The sequence below is a fragment of the Tursiops truncatus genome, chromosome 5, assembly GCF_011762595.2.
Source record: "Tursiops truncatus isolate mTurTru1 chromosome 5, mTurTru1.mat.Y, whole genome shotgun sequence".
NCBI lineage: Eukaryota > Metazoa > Chordata > Mammalia > Artiodactyla > Delphinidae > Tursiops > Tursiops truncatus.
Genome location: NC_047038.1, coordinates 36,359,844 through 36,384,571, shown reverse-complemented (window position 1 = coordinate 36,384,571; position 24,728 = coordinate 36,359,844). Strand labels below are relative to the sequence as shown.

The 24,728-nt window shown below is 45.5% G+C and overlaps 1 protein-coding gene across 10 annotated transcripts in view; it reads right to left on the bottom strand.

Moving 5' to 3' along the window:
* Positions 1-24,728, bottom strand: part of EVC2 (EvC ciliary complex subunit 2) — a 140,957-nt gene that overhangs the window by 65,191 nt on the left and 51,038 nt on the right. For 8 of the 10 annotated variants that reach the window (XR_012331931.1, XR_012331932.1, XM_073805036.1 and 5 more), the window contains 2 exons: positions 23,228-23,275; positions 1,687-2,011 (listed from right to left, as the gene is read on the bottom strand). Coding sequence is in view for 8 of the 10 variants with exons in the window: in XM_073805036.1 (XP_073661137.1) it covers positions 1,687-2,011; positions 23,228-23,275 (373 nt within the window). In the remaining 2 variants the exon portion in view is untranslated. The remainder of the gene's footprint in view (positions 1-1,686; positions 2,012-23,227; positions 23,276-24,728) is intronic. The other 2 variants (XM_033856837.2, XM_019928517.3) reach the window with 1 other exon arrangement.

Genomic DNA, 24,728 nt, shown 5'->3' with positions numbered 1-24,728 from the left:
GCGGGTTCGTGCCCCGGTCCGGGAAGATCCCACATGCCGCGGAGCGGCTGGGCCCGTGAGCCATGGCCGCTGAGCCTGCGCGTCCGGAGCCTGTGCTCCGCAACGGGAGAGGCCACAACAGTGAGAAGCCCGCGTACCGAAAAAAAAAAAAAAGATTGGAGGGATGCAGCCACAAGCTAAGGAATGCTTGGAGCCACCAGAAGCTGGCAGAGGCAAGGAAGGATTCTCCCCAAGAGATTTCAGAAGGGCCATGCCTGGCTGACACCTTGATTTTGGACTTCTGGCCTCCAGAACTGTGAGAGAATAAATTTCTGTTGTTTTAAGCCACAGATTTCTGTTGTTTTAAGTCTGTGGTCATTTGTTACAGCAGCTACAGGAAATCCATACAGGAGCCAAACAGAAAATAAGCCACACCCTAAAATGAGATGTGTGTTGAGGCGAGGGGATCCCAGCTGCAGGGGAGTGGCTGGGGGTGAGACAGCGTGAATCGCACCTCTCTGCTTAAGTGCCCAGCCCGTAGTCTGACCACAGGTGACCGACCATCTGAGAGCCAGGCGCTGTCACCCTGAGAGCTCTCTACTCTCTCCCAGAGGATTTCTGTGCACGGCTGCCAGTCTGCAGAAGGGAGGTTAGGAGTTCAGAAGCTCGTTCCTAAGATGTTAGACCTCCCTAGGTTGATAAATTTTCAGAACAGGTTATGTGGGCTCAAGTCACCAGAGGGAACCAGCCATCTCTTCCATGGAGGAAGGTAGAAATCAGACTGGATTTGGTGCGCCCGGGAAAAAACTCTGGCGTGATTCCTTTCAAGACGGAAACTGACACTCTCTTAGGAAAATGAGAGCTGATCTCCGATCAACAGAGACCAGCCCTGGGAAGGCCGAGAGGTCAGAGATCCCAGAACTGGGCACTGTGCACGAGAGCCTACTGCAGCCCACACCGGGGCTCCTTTCCTGCATTACTTCTTCCAGCTGCTCTGAGAGGGGGGCGCCCTCGGCCTTGACTCACAGACTTACAGAGGCTAGTTAAGGCCTTCTGGAGCTGAGCTGGAGTGTACTAGAATATGAGTCCAGGTTTGTCTGACGCCAGAGCCCGTGCTGGAGAGAACTTAGTGTGGTGCAGTCCAGACGGACACACGTGTGCACTGACATCACAACCCCCCTGAGCTGTGCTCTTGTGGACATGCTTTTCTGTGAATGAAGCCATTCTACCTGTCCCATGACACCCCACAGCACTGTGAACGTACCTCTATTACAACATGGCTGAATGAATTCACATGTGTTATATGCGAGAATCCTTCATTAGACTGTGAGCTTCTCAAATGCAAGAACCATGTCTCAGTGCTCTCTGTACCTTCACTGCCTAGACAGTAGTGATCAGTAAATGCTTTCTAAATGAATTCTGGATGGATGGATGGAAGTGTAGATGGGCAGGTGGATAGAAGGGTGGTAGGCGGATGGATGGATGGGTTGGAGTTTGGATGAATGGATGCATGGATGGGTGGTGAGTGAATAAATGGATGGATGGATGAGTACATGGACAGATAGATGGAAGGGTGGTAGGTGGGGAGAATGGATGGATGGGTGGGTGGATGGATGAATGGGCAGGTAGATGTATGTATGTATGGATGGACGGATAAATGATGAAGGAGGGAGGCAAAGGAAAGCCTTCCTTTCAAAGTTGCCTTACCCTCTCACTAACACGTTTCAGCATCTCTTCTGCTTCCTCCATTGCTGCCATCTCCCTCTGGTACTGGCTTTCTGTCTTCTTTTTTGTTTCTAGGTCACACTCAGCTGTCAAGGCCACCATCTTCCGATCATACTCGTCTTGAATTTCTTTCTCCAGCAACAGAAACTGCTTTTTGAAAACAGCACCCATCCTCCTCTCTACCTGAGGGGAGAGATGGCCACTGCTGGTCAGATTTTTCAGTAGAAGAGCAATGATATCTTTGCTGATTTGGGTTCGACAAGCTTCCAGATCTGAGTCTGCCCGATTCAGGGTTGCAATTTCCAGCCTGGGAAACACAAAGGTCAAGAGAATTCCATTACATAAAATCACAGCAGAAACCAAAGGTCCCTCAGAGCTCTGAGGTTTCAACTTATTTGTAAAGTAAGGTCTTTCTTTTTTCCTTTTCCTTCCTTCTCTTCCTTTTCTCCCTCTCTTCTGCTCCATCCAGTTATTGAAGGACAGTGACTAAATTAGCAGAATATTATTTAGTAAATTTGCAGGGTACCATGTTGGAAACTACAAGGAATATAATTAATATAAGACATGGTCTTTGTCAACAAGCAACAAGTCAACAAAAACAAGAAGACCAGGAGAAAAATGGTTAAATATTTGGAGGATTTGAAAAATTAGGTTCATTTTACTTTTTTCCAATTAAAAATTAATTTATAGATATGTCAAGTAAATGTAATGTAATACCCTGGATTGAATCCTGGAACAGAAAAAGGACATTAAGTAAAAACTAGGGAAATCTGAATGAGTATGGACTTTAGTTAATAAAAACGTATCAGTATTGGGTCATTAATTTTAACAAATGTACCACAGTAATAGAAGATTTTAATAACAGGGGAAACTATGTACAGGGTATGTAGGAACTCTCTGTACTATCTTCTCAATTGTTCTGTAAATCTAAAACTGCTCTAAAAATGAAGTCTACTCAAGAAATATTTGTGAGATACTTCACAGAGTCACAGGTTCTAAAACTTGATTGTAATGTTGTAATGGTGGTTGTACAGCTATATATAGTTACACATATATATCAGACTGTACTCTTAATGTGGGTGAATTTTATGGTTTGTTGGTTATACCTTTATAAAACTATTACAAGATGCACAGGACAAAACTATGTCTATGATAGAAAAATCTGGAAAATAAACACAGAAAAAGACTTCATTCACAGTAGGTCTATCACCCAGTCAGAACCAATGGAGGTATTTGTTGTATTTGCTTCCAGTTTTTTTTTTTTGTCTACACATATTTTCCCCGTGGATGTATATTGTTTACATAGATGCAAGTATAGTTTTGTCCTGTTTTCAATTAATGTTGTAACAGGCATCTTCCAGTTGTATTTAAACACTGTAAAAGTTTCCTTTATGATGGTTGCAAAATACTTCATGATGTGGTGTACCATGATTCAATTAACCATTCTTCTAGTGGTGCACATTTGGGTTACTTGCAAAATTCAAAGTCTAAGATAAACTGAAGTGAACATCTTTGTAAAGAGTTTTTGATATTCACAATGAATTTTTCAGTACGATTTCTACAAAGGGAATCACTGGGTCAAATGCTAGCAATATTTTAAGCCTCTTAGGGCATCCTGCCAAACTGCTTTCCAGAAGTTCCCCAGCAATGCAGTAGGATCCTTATTTCACCCCTCCCTGTAAAATGTTTAAATATATTTAATAATTTGATAGGAGAAAATGGCATCTGACTGTAAAAATATAAGGGTTTTAAGAAAACCTTATTATGGGGCTTCCCTGGTGGCACAGTGGTTAAGAATCCGCCTGCCAATGCAGGGGACATGTGTTCAAGCCCTGGTCCAGGAAGATCCCACATGCCGCGGAGCAACTAAGCCCATAGGCCACAACTACTTAGCCTGCACTCTAGAGCACGCGAGCCACAACTACTGAGCCCGTGTGCCACAACCACTGAAGCCCGTGCACCTAGAGCCCATGCTCTGCAACAAGAGAAGCCACTGCAATGAGAAGCCCGCGCACTGCAACAAAGAGTAGCCCCTGCTCACCACAACTAGAGAAAGCCCATGCACAGCAACAAAGACCCAATGCAGCCAAAAATAAATAAATAAAATAAATAAAAATTTTAAAACTTATGAAAAGAAAAAAAAAGAAAACTTTATTATGGAAATTTTCAGGCACTTAAAGTAGGTAGAATAATCAGACTCCCAATGTAATCATTACTCAACTTGGAAAACTGTCAATATTTGCCAATCTTGTTTTAGTTACTCCCTTCAAAGTTTGCTTAGCTGGGCTTCCCTGGTGGCGCAGTGGTTGAGAGTCCTCCTGCCGATACAGGGGACACGGTTTCGCGCCCCGGTCCGGGAAGATCCCACATGCCGCGGAGCGGCTGGGCCCGTGAGCCATGGCCGCTGAGCCTGCGCGTCCGGAGCCTGTGCTCCGCAACGGGAGAGGCCACAACAGTGAGAGGTCCGTGTACCGCAAAAAAAAAAAAAAGTTTGCTTAGCATTTTAAAGCAAACCCCAGATTTTTCATTTTACCTTTAATTTCCTCAGTATGCATCGTTAACTGTCAACTGTATATATATATATATATATATATACATATATACATATATACACACACACGTGCATATGTATGTCTATATATGTGTATATATGTGTTTATGTATATCAGTTTTGCCTAACCTTGATGTCATTATCATATTCAATACCATTTAACCGTATCATATTTAAAGTGTTAAACAATAATTCCAATAATTAATATCAGTCATTATTCAAACTACCTCAAGTGTCCCAAAATAATTTTTACAGTTGAAAGTTTAATTCAAGAACCAAACAAAATCCCACAATGTTGACTAAGTCCACTTTATTCTATATCATTCTGCCCTTCCTTTTTTTTTTTTTTTTGCGGTACGCGGGCCTCTCACTGTTGTGGCCTCTCCCGTTGCGGAGCACAGGCTCCGGACGCGCAGGCTCAGCGGCCATGGCTCACGGGCCCAGCTGCTCCGCGGCATGTGGGATCTTCCCGGACCGGGGCACGAAGCCGTGTCCCCTGCATCGGCAGGCGGACTCTCAACCGCTGCGCCACCAGAGAAGCCCTCTGCCCTTCCATTTTCCCTTCCATGATTTGCTGGGGAAACCTGGTCGTTCATCCTGCAGAACGTCCCACATTCTGGACTTGGCTGATTGCTTCCAAAGGGTGTCATTGTTCCTCTATCCCTTGTATTTCCACAAACTACTAGTTAGATCTAAGGTCTTGATTAGAGTCAGATTAAATTTGTTTTTTTAAAATGTACCATAAGTAGTACCGTGTGCTTCCTGTAGGATCATACAATGGGTAAATACTAAGATGGATCACAAGTTCAAGTGGTTCCAGCATGATCCCTATATTATGAAATTCCCTATCTACCTTTCACCTAATGGTTTTAGTATACATTGTAATTGTTACCTAGATCCATGATATCATCAGGGGTTGAAAAATCACACTTTCTAATTCTATCATTTCTTCTGTATTTTTTTAAGCTGGAATTCTTCACAAAGAACTTTCTCTCCTCAATAATGCAGTTACTCTGACATAAAGCTTATAATTATGATAGATGTTTGATTCTTTGCTAGTTAAAGAGCTGGTGTCATCGCAACCTCCCATGGTGACAAATGAGTTGGGGTCTGTTTGTTAGTTGGTTTATTTGCTTGTTTAGGTATGAGAGCAAAAGGTTAATAAAACTTTTTCCAACTTCCTGAGAATCTGAGCTTTGGCTTTTACCTGAAAACCTCAGAAGGACAAGAACATCAAATGTCATAAAAAATGAAACCTGATTGGTAAATTACATCTGGATGGGAGGACCTGTAAATGAACCATAAATCCCTAACAGGGAAGCAGACACTGTGCTTTGAACTTTCCCGAGTGAGGTCATTCTTGGACCTGGGCATGTCCCTTGTGGAAATGCTGGAACCCATGCCCGCGAGTTATTACAAAAGATGCTGGCAACTCTGGGGTATGAAGCGTTTAAGCCAGGAAGGCTCCCATAGCTGCCTGATGTAGACTGAACCTCCTTGCACTAGAGCTGTGTGACTTGGGGAGAAAATACCTCCTGGACAGCTATAGGTTGCAGTGTGACCTGAGGCAAGGGCACCCACATGCCCTCGAGTTACATAGAAGGGGTCAAGTGTGGCCTATGGGAGTCTGAAGAGTGCAAATGTTGAGCTGAATCTAGGAAGACCCCATGCCTCTGCATAGAATCACTATGAAATTGTATATATTTGGTGGGTTTCAATCGACTACAGCCATTATTCTTTTTAATGCTCAAATTTTACCATCTTAGATCAAAATGTCTCCCGTGTCCTTTAGACCAAATTAATATAGTTTTAAACAACAGTTCGTTCATTTCATTCTTTCATTTCCTCAACGGGTACTTACTGAACATGGCATGTGCGGAGAGTGTTTGCAGGTTACAAAGCAAGGAAAAAGCAAAGAGATGCTTCCAGGTGGTGTGTGCATGGTTAAATATCCAAGGAACCAAACAAACCATGTTCCACAGTCTCAGAAAAGAATTACTTCTCTACTGAGACAGACAAAATAGATTTCACACCTTTAATGAAGCTTTTTGTGGTAGACAAAATAATGCCCCCGGCAAAGATGTTCACGTCCTAATCCCCAGAGGCTGTGAATCTGTTAGGTGACATGGTAAAGGAGAAATAAGGTTGCAGATGGAACTAAGGCTGCTAATCAGAGATTGATAACAAGGTCTTTAAAAGTGGAAGAGGGAGGTAGAAGAGGAATGGGAATCAGAGGGAGATTCGATGAAGGAAGCGGGGGTAGGGGGGTAGGAGTGATGGAATCATCAGCTTTGAAGATGGAGGAAGGGGTCACGAGCCTAGGAATGTAGGCAGCTTCAGGAGGATGGATAAGGCAACGAAATGGATTCTCCCCTACAGTTGACATCTTGAGTTTTCCTAGCGAGGCCCGTGTTGGACTTCGATGTCCAGAACTGTAAGATAATACATTCGTGTTCTTTTAAGCCACCAAGTTTGTGGTCACTTGTTACAGCTGCATATGAAACTCATACACCTTATCTGACTCACTCCATCCATCATCCATTCATTCATTCATTTATTAACTTGTATTAGAAAATGGGTGGCTGCCTATTGGGTAAACTGCAAGTGCTTTGCCAGGTACATGGGGATTGAAATGAACAGGAGGACATTTCCATAAGTTCTCTGCTGTTAAATCGCTTCCTAGCTTAAGCGAGCTGGGTAAAGGACTCGGCTTCCCCACCGCACAATGGGGACCATCCTCATAGGTAGTTGTTCAGGGCTAAAAGAGATAAGATATAGAAAATACATGGTGCGGAGTCCGGCATTTTGTTGTTTCTAAATACAGTAGTTTCCTTATTCTTTTCTATTCTCTCTCCCAGGAAATTGGTGGCAGAAGAGAGTCGGTCCTCACAGCTCACCCTTCCCGATCCCCTGGGAACACAAGCTCACAGACACTTTCTGTTTTAATGGTATTAATGTTAATCACCATGGATAAACTCTCAGAAGTAACAATAAAACTGTCAGGGTGTTCCAAAGCCACAAAAGAAAGAAAAATGTCCCTTTAAACCAATTAAAATAGCATGCAATTAATGAAGGTGTCATCTGTTAATTTCCCAACCAGCCACAGAAGAACTAAATGCATATTAAGAATGCATAGTTTACATACAGGATTGGATCCACTGGTAAAATTCTCATCACCCCCTATGGTACTTTTAATTATTTAGACAACAATGAAATACACATATTTTCCCACTCCCCGCCCCCTCCAAAAGTCCCTAATGCCTCCATGAAACAAAGACATTTTGAGTTGCACAGGCTGGACTGGGATTCTTCACCTTCTTTACTACTTCAACAAGTTGGCAAAGTTAGCAAGATTCAAACGCTTCTTTCCTAGAGAACATTTAATTTTTTCAGGTCACAGAAGTGTCAGCTTTTGTCACTGTACTTTAGAGAGGAATGTACTTACTCTGGCCAGTTTTGCTGCTTATACATCCTGTACAAGCAACAGCCCTCTTATAAATGAGTGATTTCCCATGGGAGTTAGAACAATGACCAGCACCGAGGGAGCGCTTCATAAATATAAGCCGTTAAGATGTATTAGTGGCTTTTTCCCATGACAACATCTTTGCAAAAGAAATGGTACAGCTTAACTTATCCCAGAACTGATTAATACTTTGCGTAGCTACGGACGATACAAAAGAAACAAAGACATAGGTGTCTTTTTCCTTATTTATTTTGTATAAAAATGAATCAAGTTCTCACCAAATGGCAAGCAAGGTGTCAGAAAGAAACTACAGTAGGATTTGCTACAGAAGGCGGTAGGTGTTCTCCTGAATGAGAAAGAGGACTCATTAACGTGGAGGGTAACTCATTCAGAGTGAAAATGAAATGGCCATGCCATTTTTTATAATACAAGTCTCCATGTTGGCTGATGTAAGCATAACAGACCCACAAAAACCAACTGAGTATTAGTGAAAACAAAATTTTCCTCATAGGAGCCAATTTCCCTGGCATCTTACTGCAGCAAGATTCCATGTAGAGACCATAAATCATATTTATATCCAATCGATTTGAGGGCCTGGACAATAAGAATTCAGGGGAAAATACCTCCTGGGTATCCTCACTGTCAAAACTGTAATGGCAGGTTAAATCAGAGTAAGACTAACTACTGTGTGTGAGTGAAACACTGGTTGAAGTTATGATAAACCCTAAATTTTTTAGTTTGGTATAAACTCAAATAGATTGTCAGATCCAGGGTCAGCATCCTTGTCTTTGACTTTTTCCTCTTAAAGATCTCTTGGTTTAGAAGTCAGCTTGGGCCCTCCCTCTCCAAGCTTGAAGCAGAGGCTCGTTAACTCCTTCCATCCTGGCGTTTCCACATCACTGCTCACTCCCCAACCCCTCGGTGGCCAGACCTGACGGGACAGCTCTGGAACAGGCGAAAAATGTAAGGGAGAGTTCCTCTCTCCACTTGGCCGTTTCTCAAGAGATGGTGTTTCACTACGTCTGAAAACATCATGAGCTCGGGAGTCACGCCAACTTAGCTTCCAATCTCAGCTCCCCCTCTTAGGCGCCGGGTGACTCAGGTGAGTTATTTGATGTCTCTGATCCTAGATCCCTAGTTGGTTAGTAAGAATATTATCACCCATGTCAAATGAAGGCCACTGAGATGCACATGAACTTATCTACAAAACAGAAACAGACTCACAGATGTAGAGACAAGACCTGCGGTTGCCAAGGGCAAGGGGGTTGGGGGAGGGGAGGATTGGGAGTTTGGGATTAGCAGATGCAAATTATTATATATAGGATAGATAAACAACAAGGTCCTACTGTATAGCCACGGGAACTATAGTCGATATCCTGTAATAAATCATAATGGAAAAGAATATGAAAAAGAAGATATTTATGTATAACTGAATCACTTTGCTGTACAGCAGAAATTAACATTGTAAATCAACTATACTTCAATAAAATACATTTTTTTTAAAATGAAGGTCATTGAGAGGGTTAATAGTGCCTTTTATGCACAGGCTTTGTTTTAATAGCTTGATGGATATCAAGCCATTTAATCCCCATGATGATCTTATAAGGTAGGTGAAGAAACTGAGACACAGAAAAATTACCTTGTTGAAAGTCACAATGCTATTAGGTGGCAGAACTGGGATTTGAAGGCATGACATGTCTCCAGAGTCCTGGCACTATACTCTGCCCCACTGCCTCACACTGACACACACAAAGCACTTAGCTGGTGCCCGGCACAAAACAGATGCTGGAAAATGTTACTTCACACTGTTGTTGCTGTGGTTATGGCCATCAGAGTCTTCCTTGGTGTCATTCTTTATGGCAAAGAAAAGAAAATTTGAAGGGAACATAAACAGATGGATAGATGGATGGAGAAGTGGAGAGATGAATGTTACATAAATAGATTACATTTGAAATTCTTATTTGTATAGCTGGATCTTGCTCTACCTGGAGATTAGATGACAGTGATGGGAAAGAAAATATAAGGTGGAACATTTAAAGACGGCTTTAGAAATGAGATCAACCTTGGACATCAGCTAAGTCATCTTTCCAACCAACGCCCAGGTGTCCTCATTATCTTTCCTGCAGAAGTCCCCCAGCCACCACTCTGCACACGCATGGTGAGGGGTGCTAACTGCCTCTCTGGGCGGGCTTTCCATCGTGGGAGAGCTCAGACAGTCAGAATGGTCTTCTTTGTAATCCACTAGAAGCCACCTCCCTAAAATGTCTATTGTTGTTCCAGGTTCCACCATCTTCTTGATGATTTCAGAGGTATCTGGCAATGGTGACCATGTGTACACTATTTCCAGTTGGGGCAGACGACACTGGTTTACCAAGAGCAACAGGAGGCTGGCAAAGCCGGGGTCAGTGAAAAGAATGGATTGAGGGTCCGGGATGGACGTGAGGTGAGTGCAGGTGGCCGGTGAAGCCATGGCAATGACCAGGAATCGGGTGGTAAAGGTGAGATGGAAAGAGGGGAGAGGTCTGGGAGAGAGAGGTGAGGGGCCCCAAGGAGAGGCCGTGTCGGGATGACGCCCACAGTTCACCAGGCTGTTTGCTTGCTCACGTGGAACCTTGAATGGGGACTCCTGGTTAAAGATGAGGAGGGCCTTTCAAGGACTACAAGCTGCCTACACTGAGATGGACGACTTATTGGTTTCCTGGAGCTGCTGTAACAGAGTCTCACAAACCAGGTGGCTCAGGACAACAGAAATGCCTTGTGTCACAGAAGAAGTCTGGATCAAGAGGTGGGAAGCTATGCAGGGGGGTTAAGACCCTCAGGAGCATCCTTCAGGCAGTGAGGGCTCGGAGTTGCAGATGAATGGTCCAGGGTAAGAGAGACAGAGGGCTGGAGGGTTTGCAGTTTTACACGGGGAAGCTTGGGACTCTAGAACCAACTAGAGGATGCACGGTTTGGGCACACGGGTCTCCAGCAGAGGCTCTCGAACTATTAGGCATCAGAAGGACCAGAATGACTTCAAGTCATGTTAAGATGCAGATTCCCAGCACTACTCTCAGATTCTGATTCCGAACAAATGGATTAAGGTGCTGTATTGGTTTCCTAGGACTGCCTCATTAACAAAGTACCACCAACCAGGTGGCTTCAAAGAACAGAAATGTATTCTCTCCCACTTCTGGAGGCCAGAGTCTAAAGGCAAGGTGTCCACGGGGTTGGTTCCTTCTGAGGACCATGAAGGAGAATCTGTCCCATACCTCTCTCCCAGTTTCTGGTGTTGCCAGCAATCTTTGGCATTCCTTGGCTTGTAGAGACATCACTAGTCTTTACCTCTGTCTTCACATGATGTTCCTCCTTTCTGTTTCTGTGTCCAAATTTCCCTCTTATAAGGACACCAGTCATACTGGCATCTTAATTGTATCTGTAAAGATTCTACTTCCAAATAAAGTCATATTCACTGGTGCTGGGGTTTAGGACTTCAATATATCTTTCTGCAAGGACACAATTCAAGCTCTAACAGCAGCCTCCCAAGAATGGAAGCCCCTCACTGTCAATGAGATATCCAAGTAGAAATGGGTTGACCATCTGTTGGGTGTACTAGAGACAATGGAATGGAGAAGGACCCCATGGTCCTTGCCCTCCACCTGCCTCTTGTCTATAGAAAAACTTTAGCCAAAGAATAAAATTAATCAGAGAGGGCTTCCCTGGTGGCACAGTGATTGAGAGTCCACCTGCCGATGCAGGGGACACGGGTTCGTGCCCCAGTACGGGAAGATCCCACGTGCTGCGGAGCGGCTGGGCCTGTGAGTCATGGCCGCTGAGCCTGCGCGTCCGGAGGCTGTGCTCCACAACGGGAGAGGCCACAACAGTGAGTGGCCCGCGTACCGCAAAAACAAACAAATAAACAAACAAAAATTAATCAGAGGGTGAGAAAATGCAGAAGCAAAGGAAAACAGTCAAACACGACCAAATAACAATAGTTCAGTCATTAAGCAAAGTCAAGGACTTTTAGTTCTTCTTCAAGGGCTATAGATAATATTCTGAGCCATGGCCATATCCTCTGAGCTGTTCTGTAGATACTGAAACCCCCGCCAGGTGGAAGAAGTTAACTACATGATAATCAGACTGTAGCCATGACATAAGCTGCCACAATTCTGAGAACTAGCCTCAAAGAAATAGGAACAAACTGACCCAGAAACTGAAGATTAACTGTACTTAAAACAATCAAGATGACGCTGATCAGACCACTGCATGACCAATTTCCAGATGACTGTCAGAGCTGACTGTGCTGCTTCTGCACGTAGCCCCCTCCCTCCACCTACACACCCCTGAAAATTCCCTTCAAAAGCTCTTGTCCACTGATTATCAGGGGAGAGTTGGCCTTTGGACACGAGTCTGCCTTCTCCCCCGGTTGCTGGCCTCCAAAATAAACGAAACTTTCCTTTCCACCAACCTTGACTCTCGAGTATTGGCTTTCAAGCAGCGAGCAGCCGACCTAACTTTTGGTAACAGAATACTTTTTCCCTGGCCAAGAATTTAGACCAGATGACCTCTAAGATCCTTTGCAGCATCAAAACTCTAAGACTCTATCCTCCCAGGAAAGTAGAAATCACTTTATACTTGATGTTAGCTAACAGATGATCAGCAATTTGTGAAAATGGTTTTCATCCCACATCTATCCTTTCACTAGTTTATAAGGGTGTACTCTTACATAACCAAGAAAAGCTTATTTTCCCACTCATTGATCATACATATAAAATGTGCCCTTTGTTGCTCATTTAACCTTCACCACATCCCAACATATCATGACAACCACCTCCAAGGTGTGCCATCCTGGCAGCCCCTCACGAGCTCAGCCACCACTGTTTCAGGAGGTGAACGAATTTCTGGGCTTTTTATTGTCGCACTTGCACAGTTTACGATTTTTCACTTTACGTGCACTGGACACAATCACAGCATTAATCCTATTCTTGTTCACTCGTTCACCAACATTTACTGAGCACTCGGGGTGACTTGTCCACTTCTCGGGACTGGTGCTGATTACAGGGCGGACACGTGCTAAGGGCAAGGAGATAAAGCTTCACGGTGCCCAGCACGGTGTGGAATCATGTATTTTTCCATGTGGTCCTCTGCTGATTGTCTGTCTCCCTCAGTAGACTATAAGCCCCGAGGGCCAGGACCCTGCCTGTTGAGCTCACCCTTGCATTTCCAGCCCCTTGCCACCTACTGTAGACTGAATGACTCATGCGTGGGCAGTGGAATAAGGAGTCAGGAGTCACCGAGGAAATGCTGGCCATTTTTGCAAAATCCATGAAACTGAGCCATAGAAAGAAACCATGGGGTTCAGTGGGCAGAATAGAGCCAAGAGCTAAAATGACTGGAAACAGGTGAATCACTTACTGTGAGCCAGGCATCGCCACGCTCAGGTCTGGGTGTGTGGGAGCTCATTAAACCTTCACCATCCCCGTGTTCAGATGAGGACACTGACACACAGGAAGGTTATGGGTTGTGGTCAAGGTCATTAAATGATTAAATGGCGGAGCCAGGAGTGGGGAAGAACCTTGCAACTCAAGCAGCCCTGCGCTAAGCCCAGGCGACCTCCTCTGCTAACCAGACAAGAAAACACAACTACACCTTCAACGTATGAAAAGCTGTCCAACCTCACACATTATAAGAAAAGTGAAAAATTAGAGCTCCAGGGAGGTGCAATGGTTTCCTATCAGACCGACACAGGTAGAAAGATCAGCTGCCCCTATGACTAGGGTGTGGGAAAGAGAGATCCCAAACACTGGGGGTGGCAAACTGGTCTGGCCTCTATGGTGGGCAATACCTATTTTTAAAAATACACACTAATGCAGCAACTTGACTTTGAAGAATTCATGCTACAGATGACCTTGCACACGTGCATCAAGACGTCTGTGCCGGACAGGCACCGCAGCACTGTGGGAGGGTGTGGTTAAGATGGTAGGCTCTGGGGGCTTCCCTGGTGGCACAGTGGTTGAGAGTCCGCCTGCCGATGCAGGGGACACGGGTTCGTGCCCTGGTCCGGGAGGATCCCACATGCCGCGGAGCGGCTGGGCCCGTGAGCCATGGCCGCTGAGCCTGCGCGTCCGGAGCCTGTGCTCCGCAACGGGAGAGGCCACAGCAGTGATAGGCCCGCGTACCGGACGCATGTCCTGACCACACCTCCTACTTGCCTTGTGACCTCTGGAAAGTGACTTAAACTCTCTGGGCTTTAGTTTCCTCATCTGTAAACAGTACTTAGCTCAGAGGCTGCTCTGAAGGGTAAATATGTTAGTGTCAATGTCAATAAAAAAACCAGATCAGTGTCTCATTCGTATTAAATTCTCCAAAAATTCAGTTATGATTATTGTTATTGGAATATTATGCAGCCACTTAAAAGAGCAAGGTCGCTGTGTATAGATCTCCAAGACTGCTGCAAAGTGGGAGAAAAGGGAGCAAAACAGTGGGTAAAGTATGTGATTATTTTGCATTTTAATAAAGGAGTATACGTGTAAATATACATATAGTCATCAATGATCTCCAAAGGGTACATGACATGGGTAATAGACTGCCTTTGCCTCTGGGGATGACAACCAGAGTGCAGGTGATGAGAAGACAATTTGGTTTTTACAGTATGGCCTCTTCTGTCATTCTAGTTCTTGGCCATGTTCATTAGTTACTATTCAAAAAACTGAGTACAGAAACAGAAAAAAAGCAAACATGGGTGTTACCAGAGTCAGGGACTAAGTGTCCCTGCAGGACAGAATGAATTTCTGGGTCGCTTCTGACAACCTCTCTTCTGGCCGCTCTCTGTGGCTGATGCCAGACCAATGTGGGTAGTGATGTCAAGATGGTGGCCCAGGCCAGGGCCTCAGAAGTCGGCTAGAAGCACCACCACACCCAGAGCACCCAGCCCTACCTGCCAGCACACACAAACTTCCATGAACTAGTGTCCATCACTGCAGCTGACTGATGGCCTGTGCTGGGGAGGAGCCATGTGCCTTTTCCCCCTGCTTACGGCCCTTCCACGTGGAGAAGATCTGGGAGCGGAAGTGACGGAGGACCGAAGCAGGAATCCCCTGCAGTCAGTTTTAGGGAGAGGCCTGCAGTGGGGCTGGCTATGCTTCCAGATAAAAGCCGCATCCTCCAGCCTAGCTCTTCTAAGCAATAAAAGTGATGGGTGATTTTTCTGGCTGGACTGGACAACATGCCTGATGTATGTCTTATCTCCCAATTGGCTCAGAACTCAAGGCGGTGGGAGATGGGAGCTGTTTACTGACCCCTCAGACACGCCCAACTGTTGAGATGATTCCTGTTATGTCTAAGAAACTCCTAAGAGGATGCACGAACCTTGTGATTTGGAAGGGGTGTTGTGAGGAAGGGGAGATGCTGAGTCAGAGAGCACACCCATCACAGCCTGCAGTTGTTAAATGGACCATTTGTAACTCCTTGGCACACAGGCGAGGGGCTGCAGTGGGGGTGAGGGTGCTAGTCGACGATCATCCCAGCCTGCACCGCGTCTCCCTGCACTGCATTTAGTCGTCTGGGTTGATTCTCCCCGTAGACGGCTGCATGTTGGGTCCTCACTTGGTCTGGCTTCCTCTCCAGCACCTCACCCAGCTCTGCGCCAAGCACTCAGCGGGAGCTCGGTAAACACTTGCCGAAAGAAGGTGTCTGTGGGACACAGAACTTCTCCGACAAACACCTGGCTGCAAAGACGAGTGAGGGTCACCATGGAAACCAGAGTGGCACTGCTGCTGCTCTGCTCAGCAGCGGTCTCATTATGTCCCCATGAAAATCCCCCTCTGGCTGGTCGGGCACTGGTGGGACCCGGGGCAAGGCACAGGTGTGAGGACAGGGCTATTTTCTGCCTCGGTCGGCCTGTGTAGCAAGATGCTTGGCCATTTGATGCTCTAGGTGAACTTGCTCCTTCCAGAAAGCCAGGAACGGCCCAGGCTTGGGTTATTTTCTTAAGAGCCCATTCACTTCCTGACAATGTCTCAATGACCCTTCAACATCCAGTGCAAATTTCACCCACTCATTCATTCACAAGACGATGGCTGATGCTTACCTAGTACCACCAGACTGGTTCCCTCCGAGGGCTCAGGGTCTAATGTGGAAACAGACACACAATCTGGGCATCACAAAACCATGTGGTAAGGGCCTGACGGGGGCCCAGGGGTGGGAGCACGGGTGACTCTTGTTTGTGTCCCACCATATGGCACGGTATCTGACACATACTAGATGCTTAATCAATACACGAAGAAAAAAAAAAATGAAGGAAGAAAAAGGAAAGAAGGAAGGGAGGGGGGAGGGGAGGAGAGGGAAGGGAAAGAGGTATCTTCAAAGTCATTTAGAATTTGGGAAGAAAAGAGGAGGGAGTTATTTACTGGCCTCCTAAAACCCACCACGACCCTACTAGTCTCCAGTGGGACATCCAGCCCCAGGCGACGAGGTGCGATTCTTCAAGGCCATAAGTATTTTCTGAACCCCTGCCACCTGCAAGCTGCCACTTCTATCCCAATCCCACTGAGGGAAGTGGGGAAGCTGTACCATGAGGGGGAAGGCTGCCCCCACCTGGATCAGGACGCTTTTCCCTCCTGGGAAGTCTCCTTTTGCTTATTTTGAGAAGACTCTCCATCAAATGCTTTGTAGACAATGAGGAAGCGCTAGAGGGTACCCAGCCTTGGTGTCCGGAGACTCACATTTGAGCCCTGGACCAACTACTTCTTAATAGAGAGAAGACCGTTTCCAACAGCGCTTGTCTGAAGAGAACCCTCAGGAACATTCCAGAAACAATGCTATAACCCACCTCTTTGAAACCCCCCAACCCACAGACCCCCTCCTCTCACTTCTTCATGAGACCCCTCAAGTCTCCACTCCCTTCCTCATTCTTTTGAGATTTCCTGATCATTTGCTGGAATAATGGCCACCCAAAGATATCAGGTCCTAATCCCTGGAATCTGTAAATGTGGCCTTATTTGAAAAAAGGAACTTTGCAGATGTAAGTGAATAATCACGACTGGGGAGACCATCCTGGATTATCTGGTGAGCCCTCAATCCAATCACGAGTGTCTTCCTAGGAAGAAGCAGAGGGATTGGATACATACAGAAGAGGAGGAGGCCACGTGGGGGAGAGATTGGAGTGATACGGCCACAAGTGAAGGACTGCTGGCTGCCCCCTGATGCTGGAAGAGGCAGGAATGACTCTCCCCAGGAATATCTGCAGGGAATGCAAGCCTTCAACACCTTGACTTCAGCCCGGTGAAACCGACCTTGGACTTCCGGTCTCCAGAACTGTGGGACAATAAGTTTCTGCTGCTTGAAGCCATCGTTTATAGTGCTTTGTTAAAGCAGCCACAGGAGAATACCACACTCCCCTCGTCCCTCTCCTGCTCACCTGGAAAAGCCCTTTCTGTGCAGAGCAGGGGACCAGCCACTGTCCTAGCACTCTCCGAAGCAGGCACAGTTATCCCCATTTTATAGAAAAGGCAACCAGAGTCACACAACGGCCAAGTGGCAGAACTTGGACCCCCACCAGGAGGCCTGGTTTCTCAGCCTGAGTTCCTAAACCCTGGGCTCTACAACCAACCTTCAGCTGTCTCTGCATCCACCCAGAGTGCTTTAAGCATTTCCCTCTCATGGGCCCATGTTCTCCTTAAGCTTCGGCTCCGTTTCTCTGCTCCCCTTCATAGCAAAGCACCTTGAAGGAACTGCCCATACTTCTTGTCAGCATTCTACTCACTCTGTTCTGGTTTTCTGCCCCTGCCTCTCCCCGAGAGCTGCTCTGATCTTCAATGGTATCCCAGTAGCTGAAAGCAAGACACTTGACTGAACTCCAGGCAATATCAGGCATGGTCAGTCACCTCTTTTTTCTAGGACCCCTTTTCTCTTGACTTTCCAGACCTCCTTGTTCTCCTGGGTTCCTCTTACTTTTCTCACTTCTAAATGCTGGCATTCCTTAGGGGATCGTCCTGGTTCCCTTCCTTCTTGTCCTCTCCCATAAGTTCCCCCATGAACCCCCATCTCTACCTAGCACCTCCATCCAGACTTTCAGCCAATAACAGACCTACACAGCTGACTGCCCACCTGACACCTCCATCTGGGTGTCTCAAAGGCATCTTTCAGTCACCATGTCCAAAACTGACTTCCAATCTTTTCGTCAAAATGCAATCCTGCCCTCTCCTTCCTCATCTTAGGAAATAGCACCACATTCTCCCTGTTTGTCAGCCTGAAACTTCGGCATCATGCTTGATGGCCCTTTCTCCCTCAAACCCCATTCTCAATCCATCATCAGGTCCTGCTGAGTCTCCCTCATCATTCCTCAGTTCCACGAGTATATATAGAACCTGTAGGATGGACTTTGGACAGACCTACATCCTAGCGGTTCTAGTTTGAGTAGCCTTGCACCTTCTAATCTTTGCCATCAAATTAACCAACAGTGATTGTAAAAAGCATCATATGGTTGGTACATAAAAAACTACTCAATGCCGGCAGACCTTGTTTTATTGGGCTCTGCTTTACTGAACTTCACAGCTACAGTATTTTTTACAAATTGAAGGTTTGTGGCAACCCTGTGCTGAGCAAGTCTATCGGTGCTATTTTTCTAACATCGTTTGCTCACTTCCTGTCTCTGTGTCGCATTTTGGCACTCTCACAATATGTCCGATTTTTTCATCATTATTATGTTTGTTAAGGTAACCTGTGATCAGTGATCTCTGATGATACTATTGTAATTGTTTTGGGGCGCCACGAACGGCGCCCATACAAGATGGCAAACTTAACCAATACCGTGTGTGTTCTGACTGCTCCACAGACTAGCCATTCCCTCATCTCTCTCTCCCTCTCTTCGGTCCTCCTTATTCCCTGAGACACAACAATATTGAAATGAGGCCAATTAATAACCTGTAACAGGGAAGAGCCAATTTTGACTCCACGTTGGATGCTTTTCTTTGACTTTAGCCTTTGCTTTTTGTTGCTTTTGTTATTATAATCATACATATTGGCCTGCTTCAGGGAACCCTACCCACCTGTGGATGGCTGCAAGAAAGAAGAAATTAACACATCCCCTCCCCCCTCCCCTAGGCTGGCCATTCCAGGAGATGTTTTGCAAGACTGATGGCCCTTTTTACTTTACTTCCTCTCCACCTCTTCCTCTCTATTCTGCCCTTTTACTTTACCTCCCCCTCTGATTCTATAAAAGAAACTGGCATCCAGACCCCTACGAAATGGTTTTTTGGGGGACCCTAGTCCACCATCATCTCGGTCTGCCGGTTTTCCGAATAAAGTCATGCTCCTTGCCTCAACACCTCGTCTCCAATTTATTGACCTGTTGTACAGCGAGCAGAGCGAGCTTGGACTCCGTAACAGCCCCACAATGACCTCTAAGGGTTCAAGTGAAAGGAAGTTACACATCTCTCACTTTAAATCAAAAGCATTTTTTGGCAATAAAGTATTTTTAAATTAAGGTATGTGCATTGTTTTCTTAGACATAATGCTATTGTACATTTAATAGACTACAGTATAATGTAAACATAACTTTTACACGCACTGGGAAACCAAAAAATTCATGGAACTTGCTTTACTGCGGTGGCCTGGAACAGAACCTGCAGTATCTCCCAGGTATGCCTAGACACAGGTTTAAAGGCCTCAGTTTTACAAATACTCTGAACACCCACTTGGTACTGATGCCAAAAGCTCAGCCCCTCAGCACAGGTGTCGAATCAAGTCTTGGAAACAGAGTTTTGGGTGAAGTAGAAAAGAATAGCTTTATTGTTTTGCCAGGCAAAGGGGAACACTGCAGGTCCCTGACCTTGAAAACTATGTGTCCCAACCCAGGAGGATTTGCAGGTCCCTGACCTTGAAAACTATGTGTCCCAACCCAGGAGGATTTGATGGGGAGTTTTATAGCAACGGTTCAAGGGTGGGGTTGCTGATAAGGTTAGGATGTATGCTTGGCCTGCACCTCTAATCTGGTCTCAGGTAATCTTCTCGATGAGCTTCTCTGGTTCCTTTAATGTAGCCTCAGGTGGTCCTTCTCCTATGAAGAACGTGGACATCTTAAAGAGCTTAAAGGCACTGCTATGTGTATCCCTTGAGTTGGAACCAGGACCCTGCCCCAAGGCTGCACTACTGTTTCTTGGCTGCCCCTCCCTTGTCTTCGCATCCCTTCCCTTTGTGGATTAGCAACTGTTTGAATCTGCCCTTTGGAACTCAGGGAAGGTCATGGAGGTTAGAGTCAAGAAATGGGACATAAAGACTTCTGTGCCAGGAGCCCCACAGGGTCTTGCTCGATTTCAGTACAAAACATGATTCTGAGGCAGTTTAGAAGGTAATGTCGGTAGCATCGAAAGATAACAGTAAGCTTCCTTTTAATAACAAAGGAAATAAACGCAGACCTGGACTTACTAGCTACTCCTATTTTTCTTTGCCTCTCTAGAAAAACCTAAGCTCAGTCTTTAAAAAGCTGTTCTGTCAATAGAACGGTGGATTTGAAAGCACTCAGGCCTGGACAAAATCTATCACCACTTGTGTGACCTCAGGCAAAACCAATAAACCTTCCCGAACGTCAGCTTCCTTTGTTAGAGTTGCTATGAGGATGAAGTAAGGGCATGGGTGTGAGATGCTTGGTGGTGGTCAGAGCCAGAGCAAGGCTGGAGCTAAAACCCTGTGGGCACACTATGCTTCCAGAAGCTTCCAGGACCAGCAAGTCGTGGTCATTTCCTCCTTTCTCCTGTCCCAGCATGACTGGGGCTGAGCCACCTCCATTATAACCATTGCTGGGGAGCCTGATAAATATCAAAGGAAATATTCCTTCCTCAAATGCTCTGTGTAGGAGGCAGCCTATGAATAAACAATGTAAAAGATAAACAACCAAGCAAACCAAGGAAATGCTCTTTGTCAAAAATAAATCAGCAATATAGGGCAAAGTTATGGCTCTGATGGGTCTCGGAAATGAGGTGGCAATCAAATCACAGGCCTATTTAGAATCCCAGCTAAACCTCAGGTAAGAATTACAAATGGGATAAATGATTTGCTGCAGAAAAACTCTATTTTTAGTGGGGAGACTATCACAGATTCCCATGCATATTAATCCCCTGACATTCTGAGTGACATTTTTCTTTCTGGGAGTTTCTACGCCTGACATAAATCAAGATGGAAAGATTAAAAGTAATTGGCAATGTTACGATTTTTAAAATAATCACCAGGTCCCAAAATGAGCGTCCAATCACAGTGCTTTAAACAGACCTGGCATGCAGTAAATATTGAGTGTCAGGATGGGGAGGGAGGGCAGAGAGATGGGAGAGGAAGCGAGGAGAAAATTTAGTTCTCTAGGTGAGGATTTTCAGGTCATGCTTGATAATCAATGTTAAACACTCCTCAGACAAAATAAGATCAGTTCCCAAGGAGAAATAAATATAAAAGTCCAGAGCTACTAAGTAATTTACAAGAATAAAATCTTGGTGAGCCCCAATATCCCTATTGCATTCACACACCAGGATCAGCAAATTGCAGCAGCTGAGAATAATCTCATAAAATATAGGGGTAAAGGAAGACTTTATCCCTATATTTAGTGTTAGCTTTTCATAGGCTAACACGTCTTGAATCTAAAACAAAACCGGGATGATCAATACTTTCCTATTTTATAGTACTAATGACACCGAGCAAGACCCTATGGTGCTCCTGGGCAAAAAGCCTTTCTGTGTCCCCCATTTCTTGATCACAGGAAATAGGTTTCATTCAGCCTCTATGACCTTCCCTGAGTACCAAAGGGCAGGTTCAACCAGATGTTAATTAGGGAAAGGAGAGGATACTAGACAAGGGAGGAACAGTCAAGAAATAGTGCAGCCTCGGGGCAGGGTGCTGGTTCCCCCTCAAGGGATACACATAACAGTTCTGCAGATACTGAGACCCCCACCAGGTAGGAGAAATTAACTGTGTGCTACCCACAAGCCCATAGACCCCAGGCCGGTTGGAACCAGAAGGTTGGTGATGCTGACTCCCGCTTACCTCACCCCCAACCAATCAGAAGAATGTCCACGAGCTGATCACGCCCTGTTTGAACTATTACTATAAAACTTCTCTCTACCCGCTCCAGGTTGGCACACACAGTTTTTTTGTTTTGTTTTGTTTTTAAATTTTTATTTATTTATTTATTTTTTTGCGGTACGCGGGCCTCTCACTGTTGGCCTCTCCCGTTGTGGAGCACAGGCTCCGGATGCGCAGGCTCAGCGGCCATGGCTCACGGGCCGAGCCGCTCCGCGGCATGTGGGATCTTCCCAGACCGGGGCACGAACCCGTGTCCCCTGCATCGGCAGGCGGACTCTCAACCACTGCACCACCAGGGAAGCCCGGCACACACAGTTCTGCGGGCAATATCCCACTGTGGCCCCCTTTGCCTGGCAAAGAAATAAAGCTATTCTTTTCTACTTCACCCAAAACTCTGTCTCCAAGATTTAATTCGGTGTCAGCGTACAAAAACTGGATTTGGCTTCATTAATTAGGTCAGAAGGTGACAGAGTCTGATCTACTCGCAAAATGAAACATCTAAGTGCTGATCACACAAACCAAATCATTTCACTCTACTCATTTTCAAGTTTTGGAAGAAAACAGACTTTTAGTTACAAAATACATTGATAATCACCTGCTCCTACCACTTAATATAATTAGAGATATTTACGAATCACCGCCATAACCACCCCCCTTCTCCCCACTGCCTGTCCTCCCTCCGCTCTCTCAGACAGTGTGGAGGATTTTAATTTGTCGCCCTTGGCATTCTGATGAGGGAATTCAGCTAAAATGAAGGCTCACAACTGAATGGCTGCACAACCATGACACCCAGCAATGGATTAACAGGCCCAATTCCCAGCTGGGTGCCAGGTCAGCCCAGCACTCACGAAGCTGATGGCCTGGCCCTGCACCGAGGCACTCACTCAGCTGGGAAGGAGCTGCCTTTCAAGCAGGAGGAAAGCCCCTCTCTGCTTAGAATACCCTCAGCCCACAAAGTGCTGGGAGTCAGACGCAACAGAGTTCTCCTCTCGGGCCGATAAGCGGTCCCTCTGAAGACGAGGAGGCCACACTCTCTGTTTCTGACTCTATCTTGGGTCCATGTCTATTCACCATCAGGTTCCATGGAGAGAGGATCACACAGATGCTCAGTTTTGCCTCTGAGCTTGTAACAGAGCAGGACCCTATGGGGCCTTCCTGGGACAGACCCCTCCCCCATATCCTCTGCTGTAGCTCCTCTCCGAAGGACCTAGATAACAGTATCGGATGCACATTTCTTGAGCTGTTTTACAGATGCTAAAACGCCTACCAAATGGAAGAAATAAACCACTTGAGCATGTAGCCCACCCCCCCCACCCCCCCCCCCCCCCCGCCACCCCCTGGACCTACTGGTGCCTGAGGACTGATAACGTTAACTCTTGTGACTCCACCCTGTTACCTCACCATCAACCAATCAGAGAACAGTGCAGGAGCTGATCACATACCCTGGGACAGTCCTGTCTCACCTGGCCTTTAAAAATGCCTTGCTGATGGACTCAGTGCCCTGTGGTGACCTAAGGGGGAAGGAAATCTAAATAAGAATGGATATATATATATGTATAACTGATTCACATTGCTGTACAGCAGAAACTAATACAACATTGTGAAGCAACTATACTCCAATAAAAATTTTTTTTTAAAATGCTTTGCTGAAAACTATTATATATAGAATGGATGAACAACAAGGTCCTACTGTATAGCACAGGGAACTATATTCAGTATCTAGCGATAAACCATAATGAAAAAGAATATGGAAAAGAATGTATATATGTATAACTGAATCACTCTGATGTACAGTAGAAATTAACACAACACTGTAAATCAACTATACTTCAATAAAATAAAAGTTAAAGAATTCTTTGATGAAACCTACCCGGGAGTTCGGGGTTTTAAGCTCCAGCTGCCCTGAACTCCTTGCTTGGCGCCCTGCAATCAAGCTGTACTTTCCTTCACCACAAGCGGGTGTCAGCAGATTGGCTTTACTGCACACAGGGGAGTGGACCCCAGTTTGGTTCGGTGACAAGCTCTTCCATTTTCGGTTCTATCTGCAATGTTCTTGAGAAAGACTCAAGAAAGTGCTGATCATCTTGAACATTTCTCTTCAGCATCTGCTAATCTCCCTTGAACTGAGATCCAGGCTTAGAGGTAACATCGCAGTGAAAACTCTACCATCATGTATCTTTCATATCAGTACACTTCACAGTATCCCAGAGCAGTAGGTTATGGTTTCTCCAGATGAGAGATGAGGAAACTGAGGCTCAGGGAATATTTGTAAAGTATCATGTGCTCAATATTAAATTCTGAGAGCTCGAGACCTGTTCTGTCACCTACTAGATGTGTGACTATGGATAAACCTCTTTACTTAGCCATGCATCAGATTCTCCAACTATCAACTACTAAAAATAAGATGCCCTAAACAGCATCAGGATGAGGACCAAATTAACTAAGGCCTGGGAGAGAGACTGTACATGTTTATACACTACCCAAATATGAGTTATTATACAAGAGTATAAGGCATTATAACTTATCAGTATGGTAATGACTCAAAATTCATAGAAATTACTCCCCAGTGGAAAATGGGCAGATGAAGCTATGCCTCTTGACTCTAGACTCAGAAAAAGGTTGCTGTACATGGAATCCAGTTTGAAGAGTTCCCACATGGTCCCAGTATTAATAATCAGCAGTCAATCAATAATCAACAAGAAAGCAAAGAAAGCATAAATAAAAAGCGGATAAAACCAAATGAGAATCCAATCTCTTCAGATGGTATATTTGGCATACATAGATCTTCCAAAGACCTCTGCCCCAGATTCAGCATCTAACTACTGTCCTGAAAGTGAGCCCCTCTCCTTCCTCCAATCTCCTGGACACTTCTGCAGCCTCTGGATCTACTGAGCAGCTGGAACTGTTGGGTGGTCCCCCCCGCCTCAAACACAAATACATAAATAAACTAACAAACAAAACCCA